The sequence below is a fragment of the Taudactylus pleione genome, unplaced genomic scaffold, assembly GCF_031769625.1.
Source record: "Taudactylus pleione unplaced genomic scaffold, aTauple2 ptg000076l, whole genome shotgun sequence".
In the NCBI taxonomy this organism is placed as follows: Eukaryota; Metazoa; Chordata; class Amphibia; order Anura; family Myobatrachidae; genus Taudactylus; species Taudactylus pleione.
The window spans coordinates 335,516-360,736 of NW_028284478.1; the positions used below are offsets into that span (position 1 = coordinate 335,516).

The following is a 25,221-nucleotide window of genomic DNA, read 5'->3' on the forward strand; positions in this document are numbered from 1 at the left end:
GATGCACATTACTGGTGGTGTCACCACTGTGGGAGATGAGACAGTGCAGGACATACTGAGGACAATCTGTACTGATCCTACTTATCCTGTGATGTCCCTGTATTATTCCTCCATTACTACGTACCCTGCTCACATCTGTATTCTGCTGGGGATATCGGGAGCTGGATGCACATTACTGGTGGTGTCACCCACTGTGGGAGGTGACAGTGCAGGACATACTGAGGACAATCTGTACTGATCCTACTTATCCTGTGATGTCCCTGTATTATTCCTCCATTACTACATACCCTGCTCACATCTGTATTCTGCTGGGGATATCGGGAGCTGGATGCACATTACTGGTGGTGTCACCACTGTGGGAGATGAGACAGTGCAGGACATACTGAGGACAATCTGTACTGATCCTACTTATCCTGTGATGTCTCTGTATTATTCCTCTATTACTACGTACCCTGCTCACATCTGTATTCTGCTGGGGATATCGGGAGCCTGATGCACTTAATGGACATTACTGTTAATTGTTTATACTGAAACCAGAATCTTCCCGTCAGGAATCGTGGTCTTAGCATCCCTTACAAGCTCATTCTTTTATTTCTGTTTCCAGGACATCTCAGGGACGCCTCCCTGTGATTAACTAAATGCTCAGCCAGGTCTATGGCTAGTCACCACTTCCTAAACCAGTTCCTGGGAGTAACCCATTGCCTGAACAGTACCTTTCCCAGGATAATTCTAGGCTCAAGGTTTATTCCTGTGATCGTGTTCTCTGTGACTCTATCTGCAACTTCGTGGATTTCTCACTATTTACCATCTGCAGCTGAGTATCATCACCTGTCAGCATGGCAGCTTCTACCCTGCATACCAACTTGCTACTACTCAGTGCAGAGATGGCGAGTGCAACCGTGGTCTTCATTCCATCATATCGCTGGGACAGTGCATGCTGTATTATTCTGTGCTTGTTCTGGTTGTTGGGTTATACTATTGTGCTGACCATGTATTGGTTTCCCTGCACTGTGTGCAATTGTATTGGGCTAGTACAGAGAAGGGTGCTGGTTCCAGGGCTGGAGTTTAGTGTGCAGTATATGGGCTGTGCACTGTGGTGCACTCAGGAAGCTGTATTACTTCTCCTGACTCTCAGTACCTGAGTTCCTCATTGGGTTTTAGTTCCAAGTCTAGTGTCAGAGCAGTACCAGAGTTGCAGCTTTCTTAAGCTGTACTCTGATTACATTAGACTCCGATTCTTTGAGTTCTGAGTTCCTATCTACCCGTACTATACTGTTCTGAGTTCCTGAGGTCACCTTTGTCCCTGGAGTGTATGCCTGGTCTTGCTGGTCTTCACTGGTCACTAAACGAGGGGTCGCCAAGTGGACCTGGTCTGTTCACTCCGGTTGCAGTCCTCCCCTTTAGAATGTAAGCTCACATGAGCATGGACCTCTTCCCTCATGTGCTTCTCTTTACATTTTCTTCTACTCCTTACTCCCCATAAGGGCACCTAACACGTTACTGCCAACCCCCTGCTGCTTATTGTGAGTGTTTAATCGCTATTGCAGCAATGTATATAAATTGTGTCCTTGTCCTGCAAGTTACTTGTTTCTTGTTCACTTATTAGTTCTATGTACTATGTAAGGTGCTGCGGAACACTTGTGGTGCCATATAAATAAAGGATAATAATAATATCACACGTCTGTGGTTTCTACACCATCACTAATGTTCCTTTACTCCTGTTCATACCCATGAGCCAAAGTATTATTAAACCTTTTCGTTTCCTATGCACAATCATGACACCTGAGGGTCCTGAGCCGCATCTACAGAATACTAAGACCATGACACTTCCTGTGCCCCAACACAAGTTACATTATCTAATAATGTATAAATTACATAAGGGATCATGATTTTAATGTTCTTAACTTTTGGAATAGTGTAAATAGTAGGTTACAGAGGATCTAGTTAGAAGGAACCAGACATCAGACTGCTGTAAGGAGATTAGAGATCCATTTACCAGGAAACCCAACCAGAGAATACTGGATCCAGTGAGATAAAATCAGAGGTTACAGATGTCATTATATCGCCCATCTCACCCCGTCACTTACAGCCCAGTCATCACATGATGTCATAGTTTCCCACTTCCCATATTACATCCCCAGCACATTGTCATGATGACAGATTAGTTATGTCCTTATATTACATCATGTGGTCTTGTTACTGCACAAATAGGCCAATAGCACAATGATAATCTAATACAGAGCTTCCCAATCTCAACCATTACAGGTCAGGTTTTAAGGATATTCATGCTTGAGTCCAAATGGTTAATTCAAATTGACTGAGATAGTAATTATGCCCCCTGCACTAAAGCATGAAGACCTGGACATTGATAGGGAGATTTATGTTCTTACCTGGTTAAATCCTTTTCTTCAAGATACATAGGGAACACAGGCAGAAACTATGGGTACAGGGTTGTGCAGGAGTTTGTGCACCAACTAGTTAAGCTTCCCATTAGCCCCGGATCCTCCCTCCTATACCCAGCCCCAGGCAGGCCAGTCAAGTTAGTAAGCCCAAGGCAGGAGCGAGAAAGATGAGAAGAAAGACCAACACACACATACAGGTCCAAACACCTAGAAACACTAAAAGGAGGACTGGAACAAAGTAAAAACCCTGCAAGCCCAGTGCATTAGTGTGGGCGGCCTGTGTTCCCTATGGATCTCGTAGAAAAGGATTTAACCAGGTAAGCTCATAAATCTCATCACTCCATAGGGGACAAAGGCAGTGATCATGGGATGTCCCAAAGCTATCCTATTACAGGAGGGGACATGCCGAAGCGGCGCTGAGAATCCTTTGGCTAAAAGCCATTTCCGTTGTAGCGAAGGTGTCAAATGAACAGAACTGGAGGGAAGTATGGGAGGAGGACCATAGGGCAGCTCTAAGAAGCTGCTCAGCCGAGGCGCCCCTGGTGAGCTGCCAAAAGTACCAACCAATCTTGTGAAATGATCCAACATCAAAGATTGAACAGGGAGGACCGCCACAGCTGAAGCATGATGGATAATCAAATGGAGCCAACTGGCCAAAGTCCGTATGGTGACCAGCCAGTAATGTTTATGAAATTTGTAGAGGACAAAAAGGGGGTCCAATCCACAGAGATCTGGAAGGCCCCCACAACATCCAAAGAGGCCTCCTCCATAGAGCAATCAGGTGCCTCAAACACAGGGACCACAATGTCCTGGGTGATGAGAACCAAGAGACTACCATAGGTAGGTAGCCTAAGCAAGTTCAAAGAATGGTCTGGTCCAAGCAAAAATCCTACAATGGAGATAGGACGAGCCCCAGTGAGATACCCACCAGGACGAAGGCTTAGCCAGAAGGAAAACTGTCATCCACGTAAGCCAACAAATGTCAACAGAGTCCAAGGGCAATGATTGAAGAGCTCAAAGCACCAAAGACAAGGTCCGAGCAGCCAAGGAACGCCATACGAGAACACATTGAAGGACAGTTTGTACGCCAGGCATCGGAGAAATCTGTCTCCGAAAGAGGACAGAAAGTTCGGAAGTCTGCACCTTAGGGAGGGCTAAGTCCAGACCCACCAGCAGAAGGCAGATGACCCAAGAGAGAGAAACACTCTGGGAATAAAATTCCTGTCAGAACACCAAGCAAAGTAAATCTGCCAAAGCAGTGACAAAGCCTTGCAGAGGAGGACTTACAGGCATTATAGCATTGTACGAATGACCAAACTGTAGAACCCTTTAGCACTCAAGACTGAGGTGTCAAGAATAATCAGAAGGGCCAGATTCGTATGGAAGCACGGGCCCTGAGACAGAAGATTTGGCCGCAGAGGAATACCGTGGACCATTGATAGAAGACCTGCATATCAAGCTTGCTATGGCTAATAGGGGGCAAATAGGATTAGCTTGCCGCCCTACCACAGCAATTTGTGGAAGACCCATGGAATCCACGAGATCGGAGGAAAGACATACAAGAAATTAACTCCCTCCAGATCACCAAGGTGTTCACCTTAAGGGCTCCCGTATACCTGGCATGGGAGCAGTACTTTATAGCTTGTGTTTGTGCCAAGATGCCATCAAGGTGATATCTGGCAACCCCCAGTGATAAACCATGATCCAAAAGGACTGGAGATCTATTGAGAGGCTGATGTTTTCCCTGAGATCATCCAGAAAATGGGCAAGGATCAGAAGGTCATCTAGAAAATGTAGAATTCTTATACCCCTGTGGCATAAATGAGCTGCCATGACTTGGCAATGCCTGAAATTGGAAAAAGGAATTCTGCAGAAACCATCTACTGATGCTTGAAGACTGGAGCACTAGCCTTAGGGGCCTGCTCTGCATCCTTGATGTGAAGAACAGGGCTGCTACATCTATCTGCGGTAGGGAGTCCTCCAGGATTGACGAAGGTCTCAGCATCTGAAATATTAGAAATAATGTCTAATGAGCTGAGGAACCTTAGAGTCCAAATCATAACCGGACAGAGGTGCAGAACTATCTCGACTGTAGGGTCTGTGCCTGAAGTGCGATCCCTGTCCAGCCCCTGCTAGAAAGATGCAGGCGCCTACGCTAAATGCGGGAACAGCATCCATGGTGGTCCTAAGGCAGAATGCTGTAAGCTACTCTAAGATGGTACAACTAGGGAAAGCTGGGCCCCTGTAGGGATACTAGTGGGGGAGCAGGCTCTGGGGTTGCCAGTCTGTTATTCAACTGCAACCTTACCTGTGAGAGGTAGCTCAAGCAGGTTCCAGGTGGAAGTTATGGCTGACTGACCCTCTGTCTGCGAATCTGCAAATCATCAGACACAGAGACCATCGTGGTCCAGAACCTGAGGAGAAAGTAGAGTGGTACAAGTCCTGCAGTTACACAATACTGAAACACACCCATCCCTGGGTGCTTTGTCCTTTTGAAACATGGTACCGCAATTCAGGGCAGTCCCCAGTAGGAAAACAACTGTGGGCAATAAAAGGGGGAGTGAATGTGACCTCACCACAACAATAAGTGGGGCTTTACAGATGAGGGTTTATTAAATAGCTCTAAACAGAACAGGTGAGAAATAAACTGTACTCCTAAACAAAAATACAGGCACACAAAAACTAATGCAGCAACAATGGGTAGTTAATGCTCAACAATCCAAACCCCACTTGGCAGGAAGGAGCTTAGTGTATAACCTGACCACAGAGGGATAGGTATACAGACAGACAGGAGCCCGTTACTGTTCTCCAGAGACTGACTGAAGCAGGCACAGGATAAAATGGCTGCTAAGCATCCCAATTATGAGGGGAGAGGAATGGAGAATCTCTATGGCATGGCTTTCGCAATGAGCAAGTGCACCAAGTGAGTGGGGGGCTGATGGGGAGAGCTTACCTCCCCCTCCCCTTGCTGAATAAGAACCCCCAGGGCAATGGCTGCTTCTAATGGAGTGCCCCATTCAGGGCCGAAACTAGGATATCTGTCACCCGGTGCAAGGTAGCAATTTTGCGACCCCTCCCTTCCCGTACCTGGATTTTGTCCTTGCTCCTCCATAAGGCAGTGCACTAGTCAAACATCCCTGGTATAGTGACATTATTCCACACACAATAATGCCCATTACACATTATGCCACACACTGTAATGCCTATTACCAAAGTGCCACTTACATATTTGCCTGACACCATTTTATGCCCCACAGTAAGGCTTCTAATTACTTTAAAATTACAGGCTCGTTGTCAGGGTTTTATGCTCATTGCCAGGGGGTTCCATGCTCGTTGCCAGGGGGATTCATGCTCGTTGCTATGGGGTTTATGTTCGTTGCTATGAGGTTTATGCTCATTGACAGGGGTTACATGCTCATTGCCATGGAGTTTATACAGGAGAAGATGCAGCTTTCAGCATCTTCTCCTGGCACTTGCGCTGGCCTTGCAGACACTAGAAGTCCAGTAAGGACCTCTAGCATCTGTCAACTCCTTGGTGGTGGCCATTTTTGGATGACCGTTTTCTGACTCTCCAGCCCCCAAGCCACCGTGAGTCATCCCTTTTTCACCCCCTGCATTCTGGCACCCAGTGCACGTGCACCTCTAGCCCCTCCCTAGTTGCGGCCCTGCCCCATTGCCTGTGCCCTGGTGGTCTAGCAGGGAGCCGCTCTCACCTTCTGGGCACCGTCCATGCTCCCCTTGGTGTCCAGCATCGGGGGGAGGAGCGGAGGGGGAAGTAGATGAGGCTGTCAAGAGCTTAACTAGTTGGTGCCCAGGCTCCTCCTGCTCCACCCTATACCCATGGTCTCTGCCTGTGTCCCCTATGGAGTGATGAAGAAAGAGGAATTTGGAAAACTGTGATAGAATAAGGAAACAAAGCCATTTACATGAGGAATCTGTTGGAGCCCTATGTTGGTTGACATTAGTGTGGATTTTTGTTAAATTATAATATACTAGTATATAGTATGATAATGTAAATGCCATTTACCCTTCATTAAGCACAGACAGTAATCTAGGCTAAAATTGTATTTATGGTAATGAAAATTTTCAATAAAATTACAGTACTGCAAATATCGCTGCAATTTCTATATGATCACACGCATTGTTTTTCTCCTGTGTGATGTTTCTGATGACTACAAAGGGCAGAATTCTTTGTAAAACATTTCCCACACTCAGAACATGGAAATGGCTTCTCACCTGTGTGAGTTCTTTGATGTACAATAAGATGTGATTTCTGTCCAAAACATTTCCCACACTCAGTGCATGAAAATGGCTTCTCAGATGTGTGACTTCTCTGATGTCTAACAAGATCTGATTTGTGTGTAAAATATTTCCCACACTCAGGACACGGAAATCGTTTCTCACCAGTGTGACTTTTCTGATGTGAAACAAGATATGGTTTTCGTGTAAAACATTTCCCACACTCAGAACACGAATATGGTTTCTCACCTGTGTGGACTCGCTGATGTTTAGTAAGCTCTGATTTTTCTCTAAAACATTTCCCACATTCAGAACATGGAAATGGTTTCTCACATGTGTGACTTCTCTGATGTCTAACAAAATCTGACTTCTGTCTAAAACATTTCCCACACTCAGAACATGGAAATAGTTTGTCACCTGTGTGACTTATCTGATGTGTAAAAAGATGTGAATTCTGTGTAAAACATTTCCCACAATCAGAACATGAAAATGGCTTCTCACCTGTGTGACTTCTCTGATGTCTAACAAGAGCTGATTTATGTGTAAAACATTTTCTACACTCAGAACATGGAAATAGTTTCTCACCTATGTGATATCTCTGATGTGCAACAAAAGCTGATTTGTGTGTAAAACATTTCCCACACTCAGAACACGGAAATGGCCTCTCACCTGTGTGAGTTCTCTTATGTATATCAAGTGTTCCCTGCTGTGTAAAACATTTCCCACATTCAGAACACGGAAATGGTTTCTCACCTGTGTGAGTTCTCTGATGTACATCTAGTGTTCTCTGCTGTGCAAAACATTTCCCACACTCAGAACATAAATATGGTCTCTCATATGTGTGAATCTTTGTATGTCTAGAAAGAGCACCTTTCAGTATAAAACATTTCCCACATTCAGAACACGGAAAAGGCCTTTCAGCTGCGTGAACTCTCTTCTGATGTATAGAAAGAATCATCTGCTTGGTAAAACTTTTCTCACATTCAGAACATGAAAATGGTTTATCACCTGTGTGATCTGAGCTGTGTGTAACACTACTGGGATTATCAGGGGAGCATTCCTCATGGTTAGAGGGATCAGATGATATATCTGCACTGTGAGATGCTGGATGTATCCTGGGGATAATGGGGTTTTCTCCTGGAGAGTCCTGTGAGAAGTTATCATTGTCTAGATCACAATCTGGAGATAATATGAGACGTCTCCCCGAGTTATTCCTGCTGCTGTGTCCATCTGCTGGGAACAGAATAATTATATGGGAATTAGCCTCCCTGCAGAACTATACCACACTGTGTTACTATAAAAATTTATATATTTCTGCGCTAAAATGTAATGTAAAAGCAGATCATTAAAATATAATATAAAAGATGAGGACGATGAGCACTAAAAAGAATAATATGTAATGGCACCTGTAAAGCAAAGGTTATGTTTATAGCCCTTCTGGTGATAGTTTGGAAGGAGTCTGAATAGAATGGCAAGAAACTAGCCCTATTTTACCCTACTTATGGTGATTTCCAATTCAAAACTCCATGGAGTTGAAATTCGGGGTGTGTCTGGCGACGATTGGTCGCTCTTCACGATGTCACCATGGGTCCCGGAACACGACATGCACGTACTTCCCTGATGTCCCTCAGGCTTCCATCATGTTTTGTGCCATGTTGGCACTTTCTCAAGTAGGCCTATTCTCCACATGCATGGTCCTTATATAGCGTTAGCGCAAGCACATTAGGTTCCAACATAGGAATCCATATATGTAAAAAATGCTTGTTAAAAAATAAATATAAATGTATAAAGATAAACAATTAAAGTGCCACTGTTTTTAAAAAAAAATGTATAATGTTGTAGGAATTGTATTAAAAAGCATCAGTATCGTAAAAGGTTATAAAAATGCATTCAGTACTAAGTCAATGTTAAGACCAGAAGGTTGTAGCGTTTTCAGCTTATAAATCTATTTGGGTTTTCTTGTTTTAAACTTCTCGTAAGACTTCCTCCTCTCCAAATCTGATTGACTTTTTGTAGGGTGAGGCATTTGAGTCTCATAGTGTCTTTGTACTTCTAGGAAGTGTTTTGAAACACAATGGGCTCGATCCAATTAGGTGCGAATTGCAAGTAGCGAGTTTGTTTCTTTAAACTGGCACACTTCGCCATGAATTCTCCAATCCAATGAAAAATGCCTATTTGCACTACTCGCAGCGGAGGGGTGCGAATTGACTGCCAAATGAGAATTGCGAGAAATGCATAAAAATATGGGGAGACCATTCTGGACCCCCCAAAATGGATAATTTCGTTAGCAGGACTGTATAGACGGCTGTTTGTGGCCATTAGGAAGTTACTGTAGGTTTTGAAATGGTGTCAAATGGCTGATTTGTGTTTTTTCTATTTTAAAGGTAAGAAAATGATAAAAAAACAAACTTTTTTCGTTTAATCTTAAACGAATTAAACGAATAATACAAAAAAAAGTTGAAAAAGGTGATTTTGGGGAACTTTGAGGGCACCTTGAAAAATGGAAAAAAAATTATTAAAACAATTATTTTTCAACTAAAAAATTATTGTAATTAAATTTGGGGTGCCTAAACTAACGAAAAAAGTTGATTTTTGGGGTAATTTGAGGGCATTTTTTTTTTTCTAACCTCAAAAAATGACATGTAATTATTGGACTAAATAACCTAATTAGAAACATCCAATTGCCTAATTGGTCATTAGGGGGGGGGGTTTCCAAGGGGTTGAGCTCAGTGTTCCCACATGTTAACCTTAAAATAAAGATTTTCCTTTCCATCTCTCACCCTAAGGGAGGTGCGAGTGGAAAGTTGCGAATTCAGTCTGACTGATCAGTGCGAGTTGTTAATTGGATTGTAAAATGAATTCGCTATGCGATTTTGAAGTGAAAATCGCAACTCGCACTTCGCAACTAATAGAATTGACTCCTATGAGTGGTAAGTCCTCTTTTGATGTTATAAATATGCTTGGCCAGGCATGTTTTGACTTTTCTTTTTGCTGATATCCACAATGGCTTTCAAGCAGATATATGGCCTCCTCTGTTTTACAAGTGAGGTGCTCCGTAATGTACAGTAATATGTTTTCCTGTTTGGTTTGATTTAAAGGCTTGTTAAGGGTTTAGCGCTTCTGATACTTTCATTTGTACAAGCTAGACAATTTAAGCAATGGTAGAATCTGTTTTTCATTTTGTTTTAATATTTTTCTGTTTCAGTGTAGCTTCTAACCATTTCCTGTTTGAGGTTCTTTGCCTTTTTAAAAATAATTCTGGGTTTCTATGTGGGGATAGTTTTAAGCTCCTAATCCAGAAGTAGTATGCTGCAATGTTTTTGTAAAATTGATTCTATAAAATAGAGATTGCTACTATATTGTGTGATGAAAGCAGTGGACTATTTCCCCTCTGCCATATTTTTGTTTTTGTATTGTATAAGTGAACTTCTATCCATCTCGGCTGTTTCCCAATTTCTTCAAGAAACTTCCCACCATATCCCTTTTCAATGAATTTGTCTTTCATTTCTTTGCTTTGGATCATGAAATTGGCTTCTTCAGTACAGTTTTGCTTAACACGTCTAAACTGGTTGCCTGGAATATTGGCAACCCACTTTCTATGGTGATTGCTGGATTTTGGTACAGGTTGAGTCTCCCATATCCAAATATTCCGAAATACGGAATATTCCGAATTACGGAAGATTTTTAGCATGACAGATAGTGAAACCTTTGCTTTCTGATGGTTCAACGTACACAAACTTTTTTTAAAGCACAAAATCATTAAAATACAGTATAAAATAACCTTCAGGCTGTGTGTATAAGGTGTATATGAAACGTAAATGAATTTCATGTTTGTACACAAACTTTTTTTGATGCTCAAAATTATTAAAAATATTGTATAAAATGACCTGTAGGCTGTGTGTATAAGGTGTATATAACACATAAATGCATTATGTGTTTAGATATGTGTCCCATACCCAAGATATTTCTTTATATTATGCAAATATTCCAAAATACGGAATATTCCGATATCCAAAATACCCCTGGTCCCAAGCATTTTGGATATGGGAGACTCAACCTGTAGTAAGTTATTGTCATTCACCTCCTTTATGTAGATTTTTGTATGTTTACCGTTTTCTTTTATATGAATTTCCAAGTCAAGAAATTTTACCTTTTCTTTGCTCGTGTTTGTTTCAAGTTATTATCATTAATTTTTTGATTAAGCCTTGTAGGTCTTTCTCTGATCCGTTCCAGATGAAGAATATATCGTCGGTGTATCTATACCAACAAATTAAGTTTTTACTGTATGCATTGATCTGCCAAACTCCTTCCATTTTGCCACAAATAAATTGGCAAAACAGGGTACAAATGAAGTACCCATGGCTATACCACATTTTTGGAGGAAGAACACTCCATTGAACCAAATATAATTATAGGTTAAAATAAATGCAATATTTTCAAATTTAACATTTCTAATTACATAAGGAAATGTATCTGTTGATTTGGAATGTTGCTCATGGAGGAAAGGTAATGTCTGGGGTGAAAGAATCCTGTGGTCGATGCATATATAAGGGGACTTCACATCACTTGTTCCCAAAATGTATGATTCTTTTATTCTTGCAGAATACTCATAATATCCTTTAGATAACTTCACTGCTTGGTTACAAGTGGTTGGAAAAAAATATTAGTATATTTTGATAAGTTGTAAGCAATGGACCCTATTCTCGAAAATATAGGATGTCCAGGAGGGTGATTCTTGCCCTTATGTAATTTTGCCAGGTGATAAAATGTTGGGATTTTCAGTCTTCAAAAAAATCATACTTTTTTGTTGATTATACTTAAAATAATGTTATAATCAACAACAACAAAAATATGATTAGAGGTACAATCAGTACTCAGAGTGGGAATTTAGAGGTGGGGGATATGGAGATTTGAATCTCTCTGCCTACCTATGGCCCCTGCTTCCATATCATCCCCTGCACCTCTTACCCCTCACACTTCTCCCTGCCTGCTCCCCTCTCTCACCTCTGTCCTTCTCACTAACGGATTCCCTCACCCCCAACACCATTAACTGCCTGCTTCCCTTTGTCTGCCCCTCTCTCTATTCCCTCTCTCACACCCTCCTTCTAATTCTCTCTAACCTGTCTTTCTGAGTCAGCGCGGGAATGGAGCCACCGCAGGAACATCGGGTCCTAGCAGCTCCTGCACTGCAGTTTACAGTACGACCAGCTGTCAGCCAATCCTGGCTCGCGGACCGGCTCAAAAAGTCAATAAAAAAAAGGAGAGGCTATTTAAATCCGGCACCGGGTGCGAACCAATGAGAAGCTGCACTTGGCAGCTTCTCATTGGCATGGTGGCCCATGAGCGCGATTGGCTGGCAAGTGCTTACTCTAATCTGCAGTGCAGCAGGGACCAGATACTCCGTCCCGGCTATGTGCCAGCACCACCACCACCGATCCTGATGTGTCCACAACGGGACACATCTCTACACAATGCCACTGCTGTTCCAGCGCTGGAATCTCATACTGGACCCCAGTTCTGGTATTCTCTTCTGTAGCTAAAAGTAATTGGCGGTATATCATACCGCCGTATACCGCCCGACTTCGACCACTGGGTACAACAATAAAATGTTTTAAATATATACAAATATTAATAAAAAGAGTCCCCCACAAAAAAAAAATTATTTTGCATCTATGCAATTTCAGTAATTGATTGATTACACCAAACTGTAATGGAAATTACAAGAATCTAAAACTGTCACTACTAACAAAGTGCAGGTATGGTCTATACATTATCTCATACACAGGTCATACTAGCTGCACTCTGCTTCTCCATCTCAGTTTCTGCAAAAGTAACAGTATCTCGCTAGCAAAGAACATCTCTAATGGAGGTCTAGAAACACCAGAGAGTGTGGAAAAGAAACTGGTCAGATCTCTGGGCTGGTAACACACAGTGACATGATGTGAGGGGGAGAGCAGGAGTATAATAGGGGCTGATGGCTCCTGATGTATGAGATACACCAGAGAGTGTGGGGAGGAGACTGGTCAGATCTCTGGGCTGGTAACACACAGTGACATGATGTGAGGGGGAGAGCAGGAGTATAATAGGGGCTGATGGCTCCTGATGTATGAGATACACCAGAGAGTGTGGAGAGGAGACTGGTCACATCTCTGGTCTTGTAACACACAGTGGCATGATGTGAGGAGGAGAGCAGAAGTATAATAGGGGCTGACAGATCCTGATGTATAAGATACACCAGAGAGTGTGGGAAGGAGACTGGTCAGATCTCTGGGCTGGTAACACACAGTGACATGATGTGAGGGGGAGAGCAGGAGTAAAATAGGGGCTGATGGCTCCTGATGTATGAGATACACCAGAGAGTGTGGGGAGGAGACTGGTCAGATCTCTGGGCTGGTAACACATAGTGAAAGGATGTGAAGGAGAGAGCAGGAGTGTAATAGGGGCTGATGGCTCCCGACACCCCCACTGGGCAGATATATTTACTTCAATAGTTTGTACTGACAGAGGCGGGTGTAGGATAAGAGATTGCTGTAGTGACTGAGCAAGAAGAGTATGTGACTATTTTCTGTAATAACTGTTTTTTACTCACCTGTGCTGATATCTTTAGGGATTTCCTTCTCCTTACATTGCTGATCACTTTGCAGATACATCTCTTCTTCTCCCTCTGTATCTTCTGCCTTCATATGGGTCACATATGTCTCTTCTTCTCCCTCTGTATCTTCTGCCTTCATATCAGTCACATACATCTCTGCTTCTCCCTCTGTATCTTCTGCCTTCATATCAGTTACATATGTTTCTTCTTCTCCCTCTATATCTTCTGCCTTCACATCAGTCACATACGTCTCTTCTTCTCCCTCTGTATCTTCTGTCTTCATATCAATCACATATGTTTCTTCTTCCTCTATAACTTCAATCTTAATATCAGTCATACCTTCACCCTAAGTAACCCACAAAACAATAAAATAAGACCTTACTAATGTCTAATTTCATTAACTGAGTATATAGTATAAAATCAGTGTATAAGACAGTGTATATAGATCCTATAGTGACAGCCACTTTTGGTACATTGGTGAGACCCTAAATCCCATCTACCTGATGCTCCTGTAGGATCCTTTGATACTCCTCTGTACCATCCTGGGAATAAAGAGGACGGGTACATATATCTGGGGTATTTCTGTTACCGGATCCATCTACAAGAGACACACAGTGACTGAGTACATTGTATATATGTGATTATCAGATGATGTGTGTATATAGGGGGTCCCCCATACCTGCTCTCCCCTGTACGATAAATTACATTCTCCTCTTACCCAGTGATGTGAGGGACTGGTGATTCTCCATCATCACGTCCTTGTACACACCCCTGTGTTCCTCTATATACTCCCCCTCCTGCATGGAGACATAGACAGTGACATCCTGACACCTTATAGGAACCTGACACACACAATGATACAGTCATTACCCAGATACATCCCCTGGTGTTACTGTATAATGTCTGATTCCCAACAGTCACCTCTCCAGTCATCACCCAGACATATCCCCTGGTGTTACTGTATAATGTCCCATTCCCAGCAGTCACCTCTCCAGTCATCACCCAGACACATCCCCTGGTGTTACTGTATAATGTCCCACTCCCTGCAGTCACCTCACCAGTCACCACCCAGGCGCATCCCCTGGTGTTACTGTATAATGTCCCATCCCCAGCAGTCACCTCTCCAGTAATCACCCAGGCGCATCCCCTGGTGTTACTGTATAATGTCCCATTCCCAGCAGTCACCTCTCCAGTCATCACCCAGACGCATCCCCTGGTGTTACTGTATAATGTCCAATTCCCAGCAGTCACTTCTCCAGTCATCACCCAGACGCATCCCCTGGTGTTACTGTATAATGTCCAATTCTCAGCAGTCACCTCACCAGTCACCACCCAGGCGCATCCCCTGGTGTTACTGTATAATGTCCCATCCCCAGCAGTCACCTCTCCAGTAATCACCCAGGCGCATCCCCTGGTGTTACTGTATAATGTCCCATTCCCAGCAGTCACCTCTCCAGTCATCACCCAGACGCATCCCCTGGTGTTACTGTATAATGTCCAATTCCCAGCAGTCACTTCTCCAGTCATCACCCAGACACATCCCCTGGTGTTACTGTATAATATCCCATTCCCTGCAGTCAACTCTCCAGTCATCACCCAGACGCATCCCCTGGTGTTACTGTATAATGTCCCATTCCCAGCAGTCACCTCTCCAGTCATCACCCAGACACATCCCCTGGTGTTACTGTATAATGTCCCATTCCCAGCAGTCACCTCTCCATTCAGCAGCTGAATGATCTTGTTTGTTAGTTCCAGGATCTTCTGGTCATTGTGTCTCTCATGTATCAGTGAGTGAGGTGGAGGCACCGTGATGGGGCTCTGGGTCCTGCTCAGTCCTCCTGACACACAGGGATGGCTGCTGGGTGTCTCACACTCACCGGATGTCTTCTTTACTACTGTGTAATCCTGTGTATTGGGGGAGATAGAATATAAAATGGAAATAAACTTTATTGTGAGTTGTTTTAACGACTTAAAAGGTGGAAATTATCGTTTACATTAACAGCCCCTATTCTATCCGTTACCATACTGTACCCCAAATACTGGCCCAGTGCAAACTACCCCTCTTCCAGATTGGCCACACTGATCACACTGAGCACTAGGATTGGTCCAGTAACACCTAGTCCTGATTGGCTAGCTCAGTTCAAATTACCCCTCTCCCAGACTGGCCACACTGCTCACATTATGCACTAGTCCAGTCACTCCTAGTCCTGATTGGCTAGCTCAGTGCAGACTACCCCTCTCCCAGATTATAATGTCTAGTGTTCATTCTAGCACCCTGCACCTGTCACAACCCATGCTGTTCCTCTTTCCTGTCTGGGGTGTCGCTGTCTGCTCTGGTGCTTCTAGCACAGTCTAGTCTGTATCAAAGCAGTTTCTTTCATCAGAAACAGAGAGCGACACCCCAGGCAGAAAAGAGGAAGTGCATGGGTTGTGACAGGTGCAGGGTGCTAGAATAATCTCTAATATTGACATTAATGAACTGCTGACATTCTGCACAATGCTAACATTAGGGTTAGGCTGCGGTAGATGAGGGTTAGGGACAGAACTATCACCACCAGAACTATTTCATCAGATGCCTCCGCTGGCACTCCGCGTCAGCAAACCACAAAACATCGCCAGAGCCGGTTACACCGCTGAACCACCAGCAATGATTTGTTGACATTCTAATCACGTCTACATTTCATCAGCATTGACATTACTAGTCATCATTCTAGCACCCTGCACCTACAGCAAACCTGAGGTGACATACTGAGGCCAGGAGGTGAGGATACTGTGTCCGTGAGGTGCATCACTGTACAGTCCACTCCACTCCCCTCTATGAAATACTAATACCACATATTGGTGTGTGTTGGGGGCTGCTTTATCCACACTCATATATCACTGAACAGTCCCCTCCCTTCTATATAATAATACCACATATCAGTGTGTGCTGGGAGCTGTGTTATCCACCTCATATATCACTGTACAGTCCCCTCTCCCCCTATATAATAATACCACATATCAGTGTGTGCTGGGAGCTGTGTTATCCACCTCATATATCACTGTACAGTCCCCTCTCCCCCTATATAATAACACCACATATCAGTGTGTGCTGGGAGCTGTGTTATCCACCTCATATATCACTGTACAGTCCCCTCTCCCCCTATATAATAATACCACATATCAGTGTGTGCTGGGAGCTGTGTTATCCACCTCATATATCACTGGACGGTCCCCTCCCCCTATATAATAATAATACCACATATCAGTGTGTGCTGGGAGCTGTGTTATTCCCCCTCATATCACTGTATGGTCCCCTCTCCCCCTATATAATAACACCACATATCAGTGTATGCTGGGAGCTGTATTAGTCCCCCTCATATATCACTGTACAGTCCCCACCCCCCTATATAATAACACCACATATCAGTGTGTGCTGGGAGCTGTGTTATTGGGATGTAGTCAGGAAGCTGACGGTCTAAATGCCGACCGCCGGCTTCCAGACTACTTTATCCCGACTAGGGACGAATGACAGGCGTCTAATTTTAGACGCCTGTCATTTGCCCGACGTCGGAGACCGGCGCCCGGCATCCCGATGGGGCGGATTCCAGGCGCCGCAGCGGACAGCCGAGCACGGGGGGGGGTTAGGTTTAGGGCTCCCGGGGGGGGACTTAGGGTTAGGTACCCCCCCGGGAGGCTAGGCTTAGGCTAGGGGGAGGGAGGGTTAGGCACCCCCGGGGGGAGGTTATGGTTAGGCACCCCCGAGGGGGACTTAGGTTTAGGCACTTAGAGGGGGGAGGTTAGGGTTAGGCACCCCTTAGGAGGGTTAGGGGTGTTAGGTTAGTAAATACTTACCTTTTGGACGATCGGGATTTACTCCTTTGTCGGGCAGGCGGTAATACATATCACACCAGTGTTATTCCCCCTCATATATCACTGTACAGTCCCCACCCCCCTATATAATAACACCACATATCAGTGTGTGCTGGGAGCTGTGTTATTGGGATGTAGTCAGGAAGCTGACGGTCTAAATGCCGACCGCCGGCTTCCAGACTACTTTATCCCGACTAGGGACGAATGACAGGCGTCTAATTTTAGACGCCTGTCATTTGCCCGACGTCGGAGACCGGCGCCCGGCATCCCGATGGGGCGGATTCCAGGCGCCGCAGCGGACAGCCGAGCACGGGGGGGGGTTAGGTTTAGGGCTCCCGGGGGGGGACTTAGGGTTAGGTACCCCCCCGGGAGGCTAGGCTTAGGCTAGGGGGAGGGAGGGTTAGGCACCCCCGGGGGGAGGTTATGGTTAGGCACCCCCGAGGGGGACTTAGGTTTAGGCACTTAGAGGGGGGAGGTTAGGGTTAGGCACCCCTTAGGAGGGTTAGGGGTGTTAGGTTAGTAAATACTTACCTTTTGGACGATCGGGATTTACTCCTTTGTCGGGCAGGCGGTAATACATATCACACCAGTGTTATTCCCCCTCATATATCACTGTACAGTCCCCTCTCCCCTATATAATAATACCACATATCAGTGTGTGCTGGGAGCTGTTTTATTCCCCCTCATATATCACTGTACAGTCCCCTCTCCCCTATATAATAATAATACCACATATCAGTGTGTGCTGGGAGCTATGTTATTCCCCCTCATATATCACTGTACAGTCCCCTCTCCCCTATATAATAATACCACATATCAGTGTGTGCTGGGAGCTGTTTTATTCCCCCTCATATATCACTATACAGTCCCCTCTCCCCTATATAATAATAATACCACATATCAGTGTATGCTGGGAGCTGTGTTATCCCCCCTCATATATCACTGTACAGTCCCCTCTCCCCTATATAATAATAATATCACATATCAGTGTGTGCTGGGAGCTGTGTTATTCCCCCTCATATATCACTGTACAGTCCCCTCTCCCCTATATAATAATAATATCACATATCAGTGTGTGCTGGGAGCTGTGTTATTCCCCCTCTTATATCACTGTACCGTCCCCTCTCCCCTATATAATAATAATATAATATATACAGGACACGTTACCTGGCTCCGGCTGTCAGGAATGTCTATGACAAAATGACAGCTAAATCCCCGGTGGCCCCGCCCCCTCTGCTCTGTGATTGGGAGACTATAAGAATATGGCCGCCGGTCACTGTACATGAGGACACCATTATACTATATAGCTGTTACTCTAGTGATGAAGCTGTGAGCGGCAGGTGCCGGTGGCTGCTAAGTTACAGAACGTCTTTCTACTCTGTGCCGCCTGATTGGCTACTCGCTGCTGCCAATCACCGCACTGAGGGGAATGAGAGGAGGGCGGTCACTATGATAGGAGGGGCGGGGCAGACCGGAGCCATAGCTACACGGAGAAATGAGGGTTGGGGCGTGGTTATGAGAGGGGCGTGGTTATGTGTAGGGGGCGTTTCAACCCTATTACTGCAGCTTCCGGATGATCCCAGCAGAAAGAAAAAGCAGGTAATGGTATTTATAATTGTTATACAGGGGGAGCAGCCTGTGGTGTCTTGTTCCTATTATACAGGGGGAGCAACCTGTGGTGTCCTGTTACTATTATTATACAGGGGGCAGCCTGTGGTGTCCTGCTATTATTATTATACAGGGGGAGCAGCCTGTGGTGTCCTATTACTATTATTAAACAGTGGGAGCAGCCTGTGGTGTCCTGTTACTATTATTATACAGGGGAGCAGCCTGTGGTGTGCTGTTATTACTATTATTATACAGGGGGAGCAGCCTGTGGTGTCCTGTTACTATTATTAAACAGTGGGAGCAGCCTGTGGTGTCCTGTTACTATTATTATACAGGGGAGCAGCCTGTGGTGTCCTGTTATTATTATTATTATTATACAGGGGGAGCAGCCTGTGGTGTCCTGTTATTACTATTATTATACAGGGGGAGCAGCCTGTGGTGTCCTGTTATTACTATTATTATACAGGGAGAGCAGCCTGTGGTGTCTTGTTCCTATTATACAGGGGGAGCAACCTGTGGTGTCCTGTTACTATTATTATACAGGGAGCAGCCTGTGGTGTCCTGTAATTTCTATTATTATACAGGGGGAGCAGCCTGTGGTGTCCTGTTATTACTATTATTATACAGGGGGAGCAGCCTGTGGTGTCTTGTTCCTATTATACAGGGGGAGCAGCCTGTGGTGTCCTGTTACTATTATTATACAGGGGGCAGCCTGTGGTGTCCTGTTGTTATTATTATACAGGGGGAGCAGCCTGTGGTGTCCTGCTATTATTATTATACAGGGGGAGCAGCCTGTGGTGTCCTATTACTATTATTAAACAGTGGGAGCAGCCTGTGGTGTCCTGTTACTATTATTATACAGGGGAGCAGCCTGTGGTGTCCTGTTATTATTATTATTATTATACAGGGGGAGCAGCCTGTGGTGTCCTGTTATTACTATTATTATACAGGGGGAGCAGCCTGTGGTGTCCTGTTATTACTATTATTATACAGGGAGAGCAGCCTGTGGTGTCTTGTTCCTATTATACAGGGGGAGCAACCTGTGGTGTCCTGTTACTATTATTATACAGGGAGCAGCCTGTGGTGTCCTGTAATTTCTATTATTATACAGGGGGAGCAGCCTGTGGTGTCCTGTTATTACTATTATTATACAGGGGGAGCAGCCTGTGGTGTCTTGTTCCTATTATACAGGGGGAGCAGCCTGTGGTGTCCTGTTACTATTATTATACAGGGGGCAGCCTGTGGTGTCCTGTTATTATTATTATACAGGGGGAGCAGCCTGTGGTGTCCTGCTATTATTATTATACAGGGGGAGCAGCCTGTGGTGTCCTGTTACTATTATTAAACAGTGGGAGCAGCCTGTGGTGTCCTGTTACTATTATTATACAGGGGAGCAGCCTGTGATGTCCTGTTATTATTATTATTATTATACAGGGGGAGCAGCCTGTGGTGTCCTGTTATTACTATTATTATACAGGGGGAGCAGCCTGTGCTGTCCTGTTATTACTATTATTATACAGGAGGAGCAGCCTGTGGTGTCCTGTTATTACTATTATTATACAGGGGGAGCAGCCTGTGGTGTCCTGTTACTATTATTATACAGGGGGCAGCCTGTGGTGTCCTGTTATTATTATTATACAGGGGGAGCAGCCTGTGGTGTCCTGCTATTATTATTATACAGGGGGAGCAGCCTGTGGTGTCCTGTTACTATTATTAAACAGTGGGAGCAGCCTGTGGTGTCCTGTTACTATTATTATACAGGGGAGCAGCCTGTGGTGTCCTGTTATTATTATTATTATTATACAGGGGGAGCAGCCTGTGGTGTCCTGTTATTACTATTATTATACAGGGGGAGCAGCCTGTGGTGTCCTGTTATTACTATTATTATACAGGGAGAGCAGCCTGTGGTGTCTTGTTCCTATTATACAGGGGGAGCAACCTGTGGTGTCCTGTTACTATTATTATACAGGGAGCAGCCTGTGGTGTCCTGTAATTTCTATTATTATACAGGGGGAGCAGCCTGTGGTGTCCTGTTATTACTATTATTATACAGGGGGAGCAGCCTGTGGTGTCTTGTTCCTATTATACAGGGGGAGCAGCCTGTGGTGTCCTGTTACTATTATTATACAGGGGGCAGCCTGTGGTGTCCTGTTGTTATTATTATACAGGGGGAGCAGCCTGTGGTGTCCTGCTATTATTATTATACAGGGGGAGCAGCCTGTGGTGTCCTATTACTATTATTAAACAGTGGGAGCAGCCTGTGGTGTCCTGTTACTATTATTATACAGGGGAGCAGCCTGTGGTGTCCTGTTATTATTATTATTATTATACAGGGGGAGCAGCCTGTGGTGTCCTGTTATTACTATTATTATACAGGGGGAGCAGCCTGTGGTGTCCTGTTATTACTATTATTATACAGGGAGAGCAGCCTGTGGTGTCTTGTTCCTATTATACAGGGGGAGCAACCTGTGGTGTCCTGTTACTATTATTATACAGGGAGCAGCCTGTGGTGTCCTGTAATTTCTATTATTATACAGGGGGAGCAGCCTGTGGTGTCCTGTTATTACTATTATTATACAGGGGGAGCAGCCTGTGGTGTCTTGTTCCTATTATACAGGGGGAGCAGCCTGTGGTGTCCTGTTACTATTATTATACAGGGGGCAGCCTGTGGTGTCCTGTTATTATTATTATACAGGGGGAGCAGCCTGTGGTGTCCTGCTATTATTATTATACAGGGGGAGCAGCCTGTGGTGTCCTGTTACTATTATTAAACAGTGGGAGCAGCCTGTGGTGTCCTGTTACTATTATTATACAGGGGAGCAGCCTGTGATGTCCTGTTATTATTATTATTATACAGGGGGAGCAGCCTGTGGTGTCCTGTTATTACTATTATTATACAGGGGGAGCAGCCTGTGGTGTCCTGTTATTACTATTATTATACAGGGGGAGCAGCCTGTGCTGTCCTGTTATTACTATTATTATACAGGGGGAGCAGCCTGTTGGTGTCCTGTTATTACTATTATTATACAGGGGGAGCAGCCTGTGGTGTCCTGTTACTATTATTATACAGGGGGCAGCCTGTGGTGTCCTGTTATTATTATTATACAGGGGGAGCAGCCTGTGGTGTCCTGCTATTATTATTATACAGGGGGAGCAGCCTGTGGTGTCCTGTTACTATTATTAAACAGTGGGAGCAGCCTGTGGTGTCCTGTTACTATTATTATACAGGGGAGCAGCCTGTGGTGTCCTGTTATTATTATTATTATACAGGGGGAGCAGCCTGTGGTGTCCTGTTATTACTATTATTATACAGGGGGAGCAGCCTGTGGTGTCCTGTTATTACTATTATTATACAGGGGGAGCAGCCTGTGCTGTCCTGTTATTACTATTATTATACAGGGGGAGCAGCCTGTGGTGTCTTGTTCCTATTATACAGGGGGAGCAGCCTGTGGTGTCCTGTTACTATTATTATACAGGGGGCAGCCTGTGGTGTCCTGTTATTATTATTATACAGGGGGAGCAGCCTGTGGTGTCCTGCTATTATTATTATACAGGGGGAGCAGCCTGTGGTGTCCTGTTACTATTATTAAACAGTGGGAGCAGCCTGTGGTGTCCTGTTACTATTATTATACAGGGGAGCAGCCTGTGGTGTCCTGTTATTATTATTATTATACAGGGGGAGCAGCCTGTGGTGTCCTGTTATTACTATTATTATACAGGGGGAGCAGCCTGTGGTGTCCTGTTATTACTATTATTATACAGGGGGAGCAGCCTGTGCTGTCCTGTTATTACTATTATTATACAGGGGGAGCAGCCTGTGGTGTCCTGTTATTACTATTATTATACAGGGGGAGCAGCCTGTGGTGTCCTGTTACTATTATTATACAGGGGGCAGCCTGTGGTGTCCTGTTATTATTATTATACAGCGGGAGCAGCCTGTGGTGTCCTGCTATTATTATTATACAGGGGGAGCAGCCTGTGGTGTCCTATTACTATTATTAAACAGTGGGAGCAGCCTGTGGTGTCCTGTTACTATTATTATACAGGGGAGCAGCCTGTGGTGTCCTGTTATTATTATTATTATACAGGGGGAGCAGCCTGTGGTGTCCTGTTATTACTATTATTATACAGGGGGAGCAGCCTGTGGTGTCCTGTTATTACTATTATTATACAGGGGGAGCAGCCTGTGGTGTCTTGTTCCTATTATACAGGGGGATCAACCTGTGGTGTCCTGTTACTATTATTATACAGGGAGCAGCCTGTGGTGTCCTGTTGTTATTATTATACAGGGGGAGCAGCCTGTGGTGTCCTGCTATTATTATTATACAGGGGGAGCAGCCTGTGGTGTCCTATTACTATTATTAAACAGTGGGAGCAGCCTGTGGTGTCCTGTTACTATTATTATACAGGGGAGCAGCCTGTGGTGTCCTGTTATAATTATTATTATTATACAGGGGGAGCAGCCTGTGGTGTCCTGTTATTACTATTATTATACAGGGGGAGCAGCCTGTGGTGTCCTGTTATTACTATTATTATACAGGGGGAGCAGCCTGTGGTGTCCTGTTATTACTATTATTATACAGGGGGAGTAGCCTGTGCTGTCCTGTTATTACTATTATTATACAGGGGGAGCAGCCTGTGGTGTCCTGTTATTTCTATTATTATACAGGGGGAGCAGCCTGTGGTGTCCTGTTATTACTATTATTATACAGGGGGAGCAGCCTGTGGTGTCTTGTTCCTATTATACAGGGGGAGCAGCCTGTGGTGTCCTGTTACTATTATTATACAGGGGGCAGCCTGTGGTGTCCTGTTATTATTATTATACAGGCGGAGCAGCCTGTGGTGTCCTGCTATTATTATTATACAGGGGGAGCAGCCTGTGGTGTCCTGTTACTATTATTAAACAGTGGGAGCAGCCTGTGGTGTCCTGTTACTATTATTATACAGGGGAGCAGCCTGTGATGTCCTGTTATTATTATTATTATACAGGGGGAGCAGCCTGTGGTGTCCTGTTATTACTATTATTATACAGGGGGAGCAGCCTGTGGTGTCCTGTTATTACTATTATTATACAGGGGGAGCAGCCTGTGCTGTCCTGTTATTACTATTATTATACAGGGGGAGCAGCCTGTGGTGTCCTGTTATTACTATTATTATACAGGGGGAGCAGCCTGTGGTGTCCTGTTACTATTATTATACAGGGGGCAGCCTGTGGTGTCCTGTTATTATTATTATACAGGGGGAGCAGCCTGTGGTGTCCTGCTATTATTATTATACAGGGGGAGCAGCCTGTGGTGTCCTGTTACTATTATTAAACAGTGGGAGCAGCCTGTGGTGTCCTGTTACTATTATTATACAGGGGAGCAGCCTGTGGTGTCCTGTTATTATTATTATTATACAGGGGGAGCAGCCTGTGGTGTCCTGTTATTACTATTATTATACAGGGGGAGCAGCCTGTGGTGTCCTGTTATTACTATTATTATACAGGGGGAGCAGCCTGTGCTGTCCTGTTATTACTATTATTATACAGGGGGAGCAGCCTGTGGTGTCTTGTTCCTATTATACAGGGGGAGCAGCCTGTGGTGTCCTGTTACTATTATTATACAGGGGGCAGCCTGTGGTGTCCTGTTATTATTATTATACAGGGGGAGCAGCCTGTGGTGTCCTGCTATTATTATTATACAGGGGGAGCAGCCTGTGGTGTCCTGTTACTATTATTAAACAGTGGGAGCAGCCTGTGGTGTCCTGTTACTATTATTATACAGGGGAGCAGCCTGTGGTGTCCTGTTATTATTATTATTATACAGGGGGAGCAGCCTGTGGTGTCCTGTTATTACTATTATTATACAGGAGGAGCAGCCTGTGGTGTCCTGTTATTACTATTATTATACAGGGGGAGCAGCCTGTGCTGTCCTGTTATTACTATTATTATACAGGGGGAGCAGCCTGTGGTGTCCTGTTATTACTATTATTATACAGGGGGAGCAGCCTGTGGTGTCCTGTTACTATTATTATACAGGGGGCAGCCTGTGGTGTCCTGTTATTATTATTATACAGCGGGAGCAGCCTGTGGTGTCCTGCTATTATTATTATACAGGGGGAGCAGCCTGTGGTGTCCTGTTACTATTATTAAACAGTGGGAGCAGCCTGTGGTGTCCTGTTATTATTATTATTATACAGGGGGAGCAGCCTGTGGTGTCCTGTTATTACTATTATTATACAGGGGGAGCAGCCTGTGGTGTCCTGTTATTACTATTATTATACAGGGGGAGCAGCCTGTGCTGTCCTGTTATTACTATTATTATACAGGGGGAGCAGCCTGTGGTGTCCTGTTATTACTATTATTATACAGGGGGAGCAGCCTGTGGTGTCCTGTTATTACTATTATTATACAGGGGGAGCAGCCTGTGGTGTCCTGTTACTATTATTATACAGGGGGCAGCCTGTGGTGTCCTGTTATTATTATTATACAGGGGGAGCAGCCTGTGGTGTCCTGCTATTATTATTATACAGGGGGAGCAGCCTGTG

General features: G+C 44.6%; 2 protein-coding genes across 3 annotated transcripts in view; one reads left to right on the plus strand and one right to left on the minus strand.

Annotated features, from left to right (window-relative positions):
- LOC148532444 (uncharacterized) overlaps positions 1 to 25,221 on the minus strand; it is a 301,272-nt gene that overhangs the window by 115,854 nt on the left and 160,197 nt on the right. Inside the window, 6 exon segments of the mRNA XM_088467804.1 lie at positions 6,541 to 7,874; positions 13,231 to 13,579; positions 13,734 to 13,831; positions 13,952 to 14,075; positions 14,947 to 15,138; positions 18,253 to 18,323. Of these exon segments, the coding sequence (XP_088323930.1) occupies positions 6,541 to 7,874; positions 13,231 to 13,579; positions 13,734 to 13,831; positions 13,952 to 14,075; positions 14,947 to 15,138; positions 18,253 to 18,323 (2,168 nt within the window).
- Positions 18,631 to 25,221, plus strand: part of LOC148532447 (uncharacterized) — a 35,486-nt gene continuing 28,895 nt past the window's right edge. For both annotated transcript variants that reach the window (XM_088467813.1, XM_088467814.1), the window contains exon 1: positions 18,631 to 18,684. The gene's annotated coding sequence lies outside the window, so the exon portion shown is untranslated. The remainder of the gene's footprint in view (positions 18,685 to 25,221) is intronic.